Genomic DNA, 12,687 nt, shown 5'->3' with positions numbered 1-12,687 from the left:
TTTACTTCTCTCCCACACTTCTGTGTTGATTTTGCTGTGTTTTAGGTCCAGATGCTTGAGGATTAGGATCTTGTCTGGCTCTGTACATAGTTCTAAGAATCACTTCACATTCTTAAGTCATCTGAGAAAGGCAAGTAACTCACTGGCCAGACATTATACACTTTGGTTTTTCTTCTTTCCTATCTCTCCTCACCATAGCAGTCTGAAGCTTTTGTCTTTCTAGGTGCCACAGATGGCAAATGCAAGCAACTGAAGTCTCCTGCAGTGGCTCAGAGAACTGGGCAAAAGGCAAAAGTTCTGTTTCTTGAAGCTCAGATATCATAGTCACCAAAGTTTTTCCTACTGAAATTCTCCTGGAAAATCCATTTGTTTCCCTCAAATGTTATGGAAGAAAGTGAGAACTCTTGCAGCTGGCACTTGAAAAGCAAATATTTGTCATATGTAGGCTAAGTCCTTTCCTCATTATCCTCAGGAAAATTGTATTCAACTGCAGAAAGCACTCACCTACTTTAACTGGCTGAAACATTGCCCCGGGACTGCCACTTGGCCAACTGTATTCACACACTTTACTTTTGCTGTAACTTTCAACATGTGCACAGTAGAATTGCATTTGCAACATTTCCCTAGGTAACTTAAGCCATGCCATGCTTAAATTCAGCCCCCTCTCCCCCCTCTTTTTTTTAAAAAAAAAGTCTTTTTCAGAGACAAATTGAGTATTTGCTTATTCAGCTCTTAGATAAAATTGAGATCACCATACACAAGGAGCCAAACTTGGGCTACAACATGATCAAGAAAGCATGCAAGTTGCTACCTCTAAGTCACTCCCTGCACAATGATAAAAAAAAATCCAACTTTTTTTTTTTCTTTTTTTCCACCTGTTTTCAGCAGTTTCTGGACTGTAAGCAAAATAATAAGGTTCTTTGGGAATATTAGGTAATATTTGTGTTATGCTCAAAACAGGCACCTGAGTTTCATCCAAACTACAACTTTGGCAGAATTGAAGCCATCTGGCTCTTAGTGGTGTTTGTACAGAACTTTGTAGTTCCAAGATGAAAAAAAGAAAATGCCAACAACATTTAAATTGTGATGATTTATGTGCCAAGCAAATAAAGAGTTGCCAATCCAGCCTTACCCCTGGGTGCTTTTGTGGCATAATTTGCAACAGAAATACCGGCCTAGCTGATCTGTTATTGCCATTGTCATTGAGATTTGACCTGATTTCATCTTTAATAAAATTAATTGACAATATTAAACCATAGAATATTCTGTTATCATAGAATATAAAAATGAAGCAGACTGTCTTGTAACAGGTGTCAAGAAAAATATAGTACTCACACACGGAAAGAGTAGTGTTTTTTTAAAAACGTTAATACAAAAAATATGACTAGAGTAGCTTACTTGTCTCTAAGTGACCTAACAGAAATATATTTTGTTAAAAGGCTGTTATGGTAAGGCACATTAATTGATACAGAGAACTATGGCTATTATGAATCACTCCGGTGTCAATTAAACGTTACAGACTGAAAACATCTTGCAGCTGTGGTACTGCTATGATGCTGATCCCCAGCTAAGTGTGATTTGTCAACCATCTTGAGAAGATGAAGGTATGTCCACAGGGCCTCATCCAGGAGTAATCAAAGCTTGTGCTGAACTTAGATTCAAAAGAGATTGCTCAGTCTTCAAGATAAATGTGTTCAGATGTTTTGGTGGTTTCTTAAAAACAATCATCATCTTAAGACAGATTTTACACCTGAAACTTTGGCTCTGCAACACATAGGTTTGTGGCAACAGCCACTGGATAACTCGGTGCTTTATAGAGTGCATGAGGAAACATAGGTGCTACCAAACCTGTTCCATGGTAAGAGGAGAGAAGAAGGAAGGTGTCTGCTGCCAGGGCTGGTCCTGTACTCCTTGCCAGAATAAGACCAGAGGTCTACCCTGCTCTCTGCGAGTCCTTGCTCTTGTCACCCTTTGCTCACTTTCCAGACATGTTTCCAGGGCAGATGATCCAAGCCTCTGTGTAAATAGCAGTTTTTAGCCATAGCAAAGTCCCACCTGTACCTTGGGCTACACCGCATAATGAACTAGAAGCCACTTTTGCATTTTGTGGGGGGCAAATTTCTGGGTGTGTTGGAAGAGCACACATGGGACTCAGGTGGCTGAATGGCTTCGGGGAGCTTGTACAGGAGCTTGTACACTCGTCTCTGTCCAAACCAGTGGTGAGTTAAACACAATTATCAGTCTTTTTTCCTTATCTGGATCCCCTTGAGGCTTAGGCAGAAGGTGAATGCTGGCTCCACAGCCTGCAGAAAACCCAGCGCACCATGCAGCACTGCAGACTGCAAGGGAACAGCAAAACATCCAGCAAATTTAAATATTTGTAAGTATACGCAGCCATTGAACACGTCTAGGCATCAGTTTTGGAATAAAACATCCAAGTTCTTGCTTAAACCTCCTACACACCAAAAGAGACCAAATTTCCCTGCATTAGTTCATTCCTGAATTAATTTATGAATTGCCTTGCAAGAACATTCCTTTATTACTCAAAAAAAAAAAAAAAAAAAAAAAAAAATTGCTAACAAGTGAAAAAAGTCCTTACAAAACATATCAAATATGAAGGATAAGGTGTAGGATAGCAGAAAGCCAGCTTGTTTCTAGTCTGATTTTTCTATCTGCAGGTTTCTGCCATTGGGTTCTGTTACACTTTTGTTGGTTACATTTAAGACTCTCTTATTAAAGTTTTGTCCCCTATGCACTTACTTATATGGTGTCCTTAAGTCACCTCTTAAATCTGAGTTATTAAAGACATTGCATTTCCTGAGTTTTTCGCTTGATGGCATATTTTCCAGTGGCTCCTTCAGCTCTTCGCTAACCCATTCTATTATTTTTTTAAACATTCTGCTTCAATTACTTACAGGCTTAAGATATAGGCAAAATATAATCTGGTCTTTTTATTGATGATGTATGCTCTTAAAAGTCACAGATTAAGAATTTTAAACACGGTGGAGTCAAAAACTGATCCCTGCAGAATTTCTCTTGAAACACTCACTCGCTGAGAATTCTTTGCTTACTTACAGCTGAGATTTATCAGCTGTTTTGCAATCTATTGCATATGTGCAATGCTGTTGCTATATCATTCTAGTTCCCTGGTCAAAATATTATATTGTATCAAGTAAAGTGTCTAAGAAATGCCCAAGTGCATAATGTTTGCACTCAAACCCATATTGATCCATTTCATAACCCATTAAAAAAAAAAAAAGGGGGGGGGGAGAGGAAGAAAAACAAAAAAAAAAAAGGAAAAAAAATAGTGTGGGTAGTTTGACAATGTCTATTTCCACAAGCAGTTCTGTGTTCAATTTTTTTTTATTTTATTTTTATTTATTTATTTATTTATTTGTGCACTAGATCACAAAATTATAGACAAATTTAGGTAGGAGATGACCTGAAAAAATCCCCAAGGATTGTGTTCAGCCCCTCTAGGTTATAGTTATGTATGATGAATCTCCCATTGTACCTGACGACTAAAAATTCCAATTCAGGAACTCTCCAAAACATACTTTTTGAGTACCACCACCGGCGATGGTGGCATTTGCCAATGTTTTGGCTATGCACAGGACTGCTGTGCTTTTAAAGACTGAAAAGAAAGAAAACTTTGTTGTGGTGAAAGCACAGAAGATGAAAGATTTCTTGGAAATACTACTATAGAGTTGTAGCTATAGCATATCTAAATAATGTTATGTTTTCCAAGTGATGTAAAAAAAAAAGTCCTCAACTTCCCTACCCCCAAATACCTGGAAAATCTATCCAAATGTAAGATTGTATTTCACAGAAAATGGCAGCAGAGCAAAATTACAGTGAAATAAAATCTCTGAGAAGATCTGTAGTAACCTCTTAGCTTGTAGTTGTAGTAAACCTTGTCGGGTAGTAAACAGAATCCAACCCAAATCCAATCCAACCCAAAGAGAAAAGTCACAGACTCACAATAAAATGAATAAACTCATTCTGCTTCAAAAGCAAAGTAGAATTAATTACAGACTTTGTTATCTGTGTCAAGTATAATGCAGAAAAGCTATCTATGAACTAAAAAATGTCCAGAAAAGACATTGTGTGTTGGATGTACACGTGCATCACAAACACATGATCAGGGATTGTATCTCAAAACTCTTCCAGCTTGAGATTCCACCTGGTGAAGGTGAAGCCATACTTTCTCAGACACATTCACCTCCCAGCATTTGTATGCCATCCTCAGGGTACTTGTGTGAGATAAACTGGTCCCAGCTCAACACCTGTGGGCTCTGCTGCTCCAGTAACCTCTCACAAGTGGCCGCAGACAAGGTGGCTCTATGGACTAGATATAGCACTTACCTAAACGTGGCTGCCCAGTGGGATAGGAATACAGCAGTAACAGTCACGTTTTTCTTTTTCTGAGCTCCTTGTTTCTCTGGGTCTACTTTTCTAGATCCCTGGGGTGCTCACAGTGTCTGTTCAGCATAATGATGCATCAATTTTATTGTACTTTATTTTTGCAAAACGCTGGATCAGAGCTTTATATCCAGGTTGAAAAAAGGAATTGCAAAGTGAGGAAAAAGCAACCAGAAGATAACCATCTATTATGTATTGTGCTGTGCTATGGGCTTATTTTGTTTGTTGTTGTTGGTAATTCACAAGGTAAAACAGAACAAAGCAAACCAAAATAAAATGGGAAGAAGAAAAAAAAAAAAAAAAAAAAAAGGCAACACATAGAAGATATACTTTTAAAGTGCAAACCAACCAGCTTTCATAAGATGAAATTTTGGCCACAGATACTTTCACTCTAGTTAAAAGAAAAACATTTCCATTAGAAAAAGAAGACTTCTTTATTTGGGGGGAAAAAGAACAACAAACTGCTGTATCAACTAGTTTGCTTCATTAACAGCATTTTGAACTGCTTTAGTTGCTTTTTCTTTATGAAAAGCAAAGAAGCAGGATCACACAATAGCAGGAAATTTAAGCTGGCCTGTGCAACTGATAAAGTTAATTTCATCTTTGGCTCCAGTGCAATGAAGGAAATGAAACCAATTCCAATTTTCTAATGATTTGGTGAGGAGGGGAATTCAGGAACTCACAAAGGATAAATATGGGCAACTAATTGCCAGCTCTCACCTTTGTTCCTGTACTTTTATTGCCCTTCCTGTCCTCAGGTGGGTGCACCTGTTACTGCTGAGAATGACCCCATTAACACAAATAGCATCAATTTCCCAGTGTCCCACCTGTCTTAGACTGGTTTATGGGTGATATGCAAAATGTAATTGTAAAAGTAGTTGTCTGGCCAGCCACCTTTTCTCCATAAGAGATGAGGCATCTGTTTGTGCTTGCCCCTGGCTCAGAGAGGAGCCCAAAAGATCTGCTGTCCATAAAGTAGAACACAGCTGTCTTATTAGGACAGTGTCGGTATTTGAGAGCTCATCCTGACACTGAATGTGCTAAGAGGATTTGATGCTAAGAGTCTACCAGTTTTGGACCTCTGGCTCCAATCACCTCCTCTCCCCTGCTGTCATTAATGGACTTGAAATGGGGCACTTTGGAGGGGGAACCAATTTCAAAATTGCAGGCAATCAACTCCCCAGAGTTCCTGATGATGAAGTAAAACAAAGCTCAAAAATATTTCTCACCTCTGCCCCACCCCACCCCCCCCAAAAAAAAATAAATTTGTATACTCAGAAATAGTCTACATGAAAGCAGAATTGTGTTAGAGTTATTAGCAGGATGCACTTAGGTACTGGAATGGTGCCCAAATTCGGGGCTAAAAAGCTGCAGATTACTCGTCCCTGATATTCCTGGTCATGCTGACCTGGAAGAGCAAGCAGAAGACCTGGAATGGCTGCAAAGCCTCTACTATGCTGCAGCTCCCTCTCTTAGAGTAGCTTCACAGCTCCTCTCCCTGCTGGCTAGCAAGCTTCTCCATGAAGCCAAGTAGCCAGCCCTGCTACATGCCTGATTCATCTCCTTGCTGTTTATTCTGCCTTCCAAGTGACCTGGTGTCCTCAGCTCAGGCCAATTGCTTAAGTCCAGCTTTTGCTACAGAGGACAAAGATGTTTCATGACTGTCTGAAAGCCCTTCTGTCAGCAAGGTTCGAATAAACTGAAAGAAAACAAAATGAATTACTGTATTGAATTTCACATAAACTCTTCATTTAAAATAAGCTACCATAGTAGATCATTGTCTAGGGTATATTTGAAGGACTGCCTTTTTGCTTTGAAAAGACTTGATATCTGCTGGCGGAGTGACAAGGGGGTTTTCACTCCTGTTGCTTTGTATCCTGCTGGAGGTAGACGGAGGATGCAGGCAGAAGGTCACAGATCTGGCTTCCACACCCTGCTGAGCTATTCAGCTGAAAAACTGGCCACGTTGCAGAACCATTTTGGGTCAAATCCATGGGTGTGGAGCCATCATTTACAAATACCAGAGTCCTTCCCTGAAAGAACTCTAATCCCGATTTATCAGAGCCAAGCCTCCCTTTAGATAGCTATGGCTGCTGTTTGGGGTTTCTCAGAGCTGGGAACTGAGATAGTGCTGGAACATCTCCATAGCCACAGGCACCAAAATTTTTCATGAAATACCTTTTTGTGGTACCTGATAGCAAATTCTGCACCTAGTATACCCAGTATAGACATATAAATGGCAAGGATACGAGTTAGCTCTGGAAAAAGCAGCCACTATATGCTCAGAGTCCTGTCAAACCAGACAGTTTGGTAGGAATCAAGGCATCATCCACTCCAGTGATGAAAATCTGAATCACACCTGGCATTACAGATAATGTAACAGGTTACAGGAGCAATATTTCCTCCTGACCATAACATGGGAGAAAGAGAGCACATCAGCCAACCTTTTTTTTTTTTTTTGTGGTGAACCTCTCAACGCAATGACATCTGTCTCTCTGTGTTGCTTAAAGGATGTAATTATTTTTCCCTCTGTTTCCTTGCCAAGCTTTTCTTGGCCATGAATTCATCTGATGTGGCCTTTGGTAAAATATCAAGTCTGGGCTGTTTTTAAAGACCAAGGGCTTTCCCAAAGAAATACAGACAGACTAGCAACTAAAATAATAGTTAATAATTGTTTTAGAAAATTTCATGTACTTGCAAGTGCCACACTGCTAGCTAGCAAGCTTCTCCTCTAGTAGCCAAGTGGCCAGCCTCTTTTCTCCTGCCAAGTAGCCAGCCCTGCTACATGCATGATACGTCTCTTCTTGAATACATCTCTTCTTGAATACCTCTTTACTTTCTGCAGTGTGATGCACGGATGTGTATTTGAGAAAGGGAAGCTACATTGTTCCATCAGGAATAAGAGCATCAGGCACAGATGAGAGAAATGGGATTTGTGCTTTAGCATGTGTTGGCTTGGTGAAGCCTAAAATGCCTTACAACTAATACTAAAACAAACAAACAAACATCAAAAAACACAACAACAACACAAAATCTCAGCAAAATATCTACTTACATTTCTTGTACTGTCAAGGTTTAGATTGCTATTTGCTGACCTTGACTCCATATTTATGATGTTCCATATGAACATACCTGAAAATATTTTCTTTCCACTCTTCAAGTTACCAGATATTATTACTATAAACTGCCACAACAGAATTTAAGATAAGAAAACAGGAGCGAATTTGAGTAAGTACACAATCCTAATATCTAGGAGACATGGAAAACTGCAAGGAATAGTGAGAAAAGCAAGCAGTCCCCAAAGCTCCCAACAACTTAACAAGCCAGGTTTTTAATGGCTTTGTGTGTCACAGATGACTGAGTAATAAAAATGAATTACAGAAAAGCTGTAGTGTGAATTCCCCAGGATTAGACACAGAAATGGAGAACGAATTCAACAACTGAGGACAAAAAAAAAAACTTACTCTGGGGTTCTTTCTTTTCATGTGACCCAGAGAATCTGGCCTCCTTGAGAGCAGGGCAACTCGTCTTCCCCCACGGGTCCTCTAGTACATCAGCAGAGCTGAACATAGGTTGCATTATCTGCCCCCTCCACAACCCTGCCTCCTTTAACTCAAACTGGCCCAGCTCCAAGACACAAGGAGAACTGGCAGGAGCACACATGCAGTCACACTTACGCACGTATGGTATGCGTAGAGAATTCTTCTTAGTTGGACAAGCTAAAGTCTACAGAAATTTCATGTGAATTAGCATAATGTTATCCCTTGTAATGAGGTGGAAAAAAAGAAGCCATAGCTTTCAGTAGAGCTCAGTATATCCCTGTTCTGCATCACACACTTCATCAGACCTGGGAAACTGTCTGCAGTTCTGGACAACAAAATAGAAACTTCAATTATTTCTTGTTTTTATTGTACAAAAAATTATCTGATAAATTTACTATTCTTTTCTCCTCTTACACAATATGGATGGAAAGTTGGATGAAAAACTGCTGCTTACTTGATTTACAGAGAAAATCCTGCCATGTCAGATTGACTGGAAAGGAATCAATGTAGGTTTGTGCTTGGGAGACCAACAAAAAAAGATTTCCACAGTTTTGAGGAAACACCCTTTATTGTAGAGAAGTTTGTATACACAGATGCGATGTATTTACAACCAGCTTTTCTCAAACAGATGACTATTTAAAATCCTTCACAAATCTGTCAAGAATGAAAGAAAACGAAGCTCAGAAGCCCCACCAGCCCAACCCCCTAAATTCAGATTAATTCCCAAAGACAACTGCAATGAGATCATTATACATGGAGTTATTCTGAAGGAAGCAGTAGGACTGTGACAGGGATCAATGGATGGACTTCAGGGTTGGTTCAGTCAAAAGCATTGCTTAGTTTGATCTCAGAGTGAATGAACCACAAAGTAAGATGCCAAGAGGCAGATTGGGACCTGCTTTTTCCGGGGGTGTGGAAAAGACAGGCAGAAAGAGCGTGTTACCCTTCCTTCCATGGCCTCTGCAAGGACAGGTCACGGTGAGAACCTCTGTGAAAAGAAGTTGTCGGTCCTGTGTTCCCCTGAAAAGGTCTTTTCCAGAAAAAGGCAGGAAAAGCTCCACTCTTCTTCGGTCTGCAGGATAGAGCCAATGCACTGCAGGTGAGAACAGGCATCCTCCCTGGGAAGGGTGTGGGCTCAAGTGCCAGCTAGCCACAGGAGGGATGGCCCCTTGGGTGCTTCTGGTGCCCCTCCGAACCATCCCTCAGCTCTGCACTGCAATTTTCCTCTGTGCAGTGGCATCAGCCTTGCTTCAGCCTACTTAATCACCCCAAATGCAGAGGAGGCACCATGGGGGGGGAGCAGTGAGAGGTAGAGATAGACATTATATTTCCTTGTCCTTTTCAGTAAAAGTAGAATCTTCATCAGCAACAAAAAGTTACGTGTGCAGGAGGCACTTCTCTGGGGAAGAAAAAAAAAATACCTCACGCAAGCATTCGTGGATGGATGAGTCCCATGAGGAAGATTCTCAGCATAACCAGTTTGGTTATAAAAGGAATCTGAAATCCTCACGCTGACGTATACGAAACACGCTAAAGGTATCTGCTAATGCTCCAGGAAGGTGCATGCATAAGTTTCCCACAGGCTGGGAACATATATCTTGGAATCTGCATAATTTACTTCACACCCAGCAAAACACTGCGATATTTACAGGCACATTCCAATGGGAAAACATTTGCATATCGAGTGTGAAAGATGCAGCTTTGCCACCTAACCATGGGACTTTAAAAACAGGCAGTTATTGACCTCAAAATGCTACTTGAGAAGTTTCTGGAGAGGAAAACGGCGTACGGGCAGGAAAAGAAAATTACCAGAAGTTGGTAAGAAGTTGTTGTTTTGGGTGTTTTTTTGACCATTAGAATGGTTACAGGCTGGGACTGAGTCCTTGTAGACCACAGGTTCTGGCTTGTTACACATCACAGAGTGCTTTTGTCCACTCTGAATTTCCATACTTATTTTTCCCCATTAAATTGGTTTCTCACTAGCCAGGTTGATGAGAATAGTACATAACTTTCATCCTTCTTGCAATCATCACTTTTCATATGAGTAAGCATGCTTACTCATAGATTTTCGCAGAACAGGAATGAAGCTGAATGTCACTTCTTGGACTTGGTCTGTATTCTGAAGGTTAAAGTGGGCATCTGAGAAACACATTTGTAATGCTTTGGAAGTTTTATAAATTAAAAAAAAAAAAAGGGCATCACACTGAACATGATTGAGAATGCCAAGTTCTCCATCCTGTAGCACTGCATGTCAGGCGTGGTGGACAAAGCTACTCAGCAACTACTGTAACCTTATCGCTACCCAGAATTGTTCTGAAACTAGTTCAGCACACTACTGTGGTTGCAGCAAATTATTAAAACTATCTACAGAATTTTAATCATACAATTTAGGTTTCAGTATGTCAGCAAAACAGCAACGTATAACCCATAGAGGTTATATCCTGGAAGTGAAATTATCAAACTATTGCTCCAGTGTCTGAAAAGTAAAGCTATCCTCCCTAGGTACACAGCACGCTCTCACTTATGCTGACACATAAGGTGGTGGTGGATCTTTAGCAGCTCCATTCACAGGATCATCATATGGTGGCAACAGCACCTGCAGGAAAGAGAAAAAAAAAAAAAAAAGAAAAAACAAGGTTATATTTTCTAAAAAGAAGCCAGCTGATAAAAATTACAAGGAAAAAAAAAATGGAAAAAAAGGCCTTGTGCTAAAAAATAACAAAATAGAGCCATCAGGAGCTGATTAGTTAGAAAATGAAACAGTATTAAAGTTCCTCCTTTTCAATTTATGTGTCGGTTTTCATAATGAAGGAAAATATTTCTTCTCAATCTTATTGACTCCAGTGGCAGCATGATTTCAGCCAAAGGCCACTGATTGCTGGTACCTGAATTTCTTCAATCTGACGGTGACAGTAGATGCTTATTCCACAGCTGTCTCTGTCTACAGTGCTTAAACCATGTCTCCTGGAGGAGTGCTCAGGCTGCTAAACCAGAGTGAGGAATGTCCCCCAAACCTCTCTTTCTGAGATCTCACTGGAAGAAGTTGGGGTAGGCGGAAGGAAAGAAAATTGAGAACAAATTACCAACGTCTAAATAAATCTCCAGTTTTGTGCTTTAGGGGCTCTCAGCTGTGAGAGGGAAGACATACATTACCATAAGCTCTTCAGTAAATACTTAAACATCTGATAGAAATTAGGACAGCTTTAATCATATATCATCCCCATTCATGGGAGGCCTGACAGCTTCCTAGGGCATGGGAGGTGCAAGTTTAGGCCACACAGGGCAGAGGGATTTGAACCAAAGTTTCTACTTCTGTAAACCAGCATGCTAGCTACCATGCCATTTTTTAAAGTCACCAGCACTGACATTAAGTAGCTTGCATGTGAAAAGGTGAAAGAGCACTTGGTCTGTGAATCCCAGCAGGGACTGAGAGTGAAATGGATGTCTAAATGAAAAATGAGTGTGCATTCCCTAAAATCTATCAATAGCGTGTAAAAATATCAGCTGTGGTGCATTGGCAGAGGTACTTTATGCAGCTGAAAATCAATTATTCACAATGGAATTTCCAGCTATATCAGCATCACTTCTTGGTCATTAAAGGGCACATGAAGCTGAATGTCTAAACGTGTACAGGGAAAACCCTGACACCATTAAAATTGATGGGAGTTTTGCCATGAGAGGATTTCACCAGTTTTTAAAGAAGTTGATAATATATTTCCTGTGAAGAAACATCCATGTTCATCTATTTTGGACCTCAGCCACAACATAATAAAGTCAGTGGCAATCTTTCTATAGATTTAAATAGGCTTTGGATCAGTCCTTTGTAGGATGGTTCCAAGGGTGATTCACATTGTCCTTATGTGAGTTTACAAACATGCACTGTGTGTTCAAGTATATTTGTGCACATGTTTGTTGGATTACAAAACAGATACCTTCGCATCTTCAGCCCTTAATCAAAAAAGTTTCATCATTTAGAAAAGGAAATTGTTGGAGTTGTTGCTCCTTATGAACACCATACGTTTGAGCTTGTAAATGTAATATATGATGCATACATCCATGACAAAATCAAAAAAGCTCTGTCTTAGAAAGCATTTAATAAGCATTTAATAAATGGTGTCAACAATTAAACAACTTAAGGCAGAATACTTATCTCTTGAAATCAGTACAGCTTATAGAACTTCATATAAATGTTGTGATAAAAAAAAATCATAAATATTAGTTACAATGTAACCTCAGTAAATCACTTTGCTAGAACATTTAAACTGTGAAGAACATTAAAACTGAGATCCTATCCTTGGTGCTGGTCATCAGTTTAAGAATTTTCTAGGATCCCTAGTAAAATCCTCGTGTTTCTGAAAAAAAACACTAGTTTCTCAAACATACTGAAACACATTCATTAGTTGTATATAAAACAATATAATTAGTAATTAAATCTAATCCACCGATAACCTAAAATGAATTAAGTTCACTTTGTGATGATTTAGCTTTCTTTTCACATTCTCGTAATGCTCAGTCCAAACTGTTGTCTATTTCTTTCAGGTTTAGAGTCCATTTCATCAGGCATAATGTGAAATGACAGCAGACTCAATCCAAAAAGCTGTCCATTTCCCAAGTCTACCAGTTGATTAATAAAGAACAGTGTGCTCTGATCCTCTCTCTTTTAGATCAATGAATCCTAAAACTACTGTGGTTACATCAATCTTACTACTTCAGCACTGTGGTT

General features: G+C 39.6%; 1 protein-coding gene across 1 annotated transcript in view; it reads right to left on the bottom strand.

Moving 5' to 3' along the window:
* Positions 1-8,521: 8,521 nt before the first annotated feature.
* LAPTM4B (lysosomal protein transmembrane 4 beta) overlaps positions 8,522-12,687 on the bottom strand; it is a 60,951-nt gene continuing 56,785 nt past the window's right edge. The window contains exon 7 of the mRNA XM_082752346.1: positions 8,522-10,560. Within this exon, the coding sequence (XP_082608472.1) occupies positions 10,486-10,560 (75 nt within the window). The 3' untranslated portion in view covers positions 8,522-10,485. The remainder of the gene's footprint in view (positions 10,561-12,687) is intronic.

This window comes from Aythya marila (assembly GCF_965140915.1).
Source record: "Aythya marila genome assembly, chromosome: 2".
NCBI classification, from domain to species: domain Eukaryota; kingdom Metazoa; phylum Chordata; class Aves; order Anseriformes; family Anatidae; genus Aythya; species Aythya marila.
This window is presented reverse-complemented; position numbering and strand designations above follow the sequence as displayed.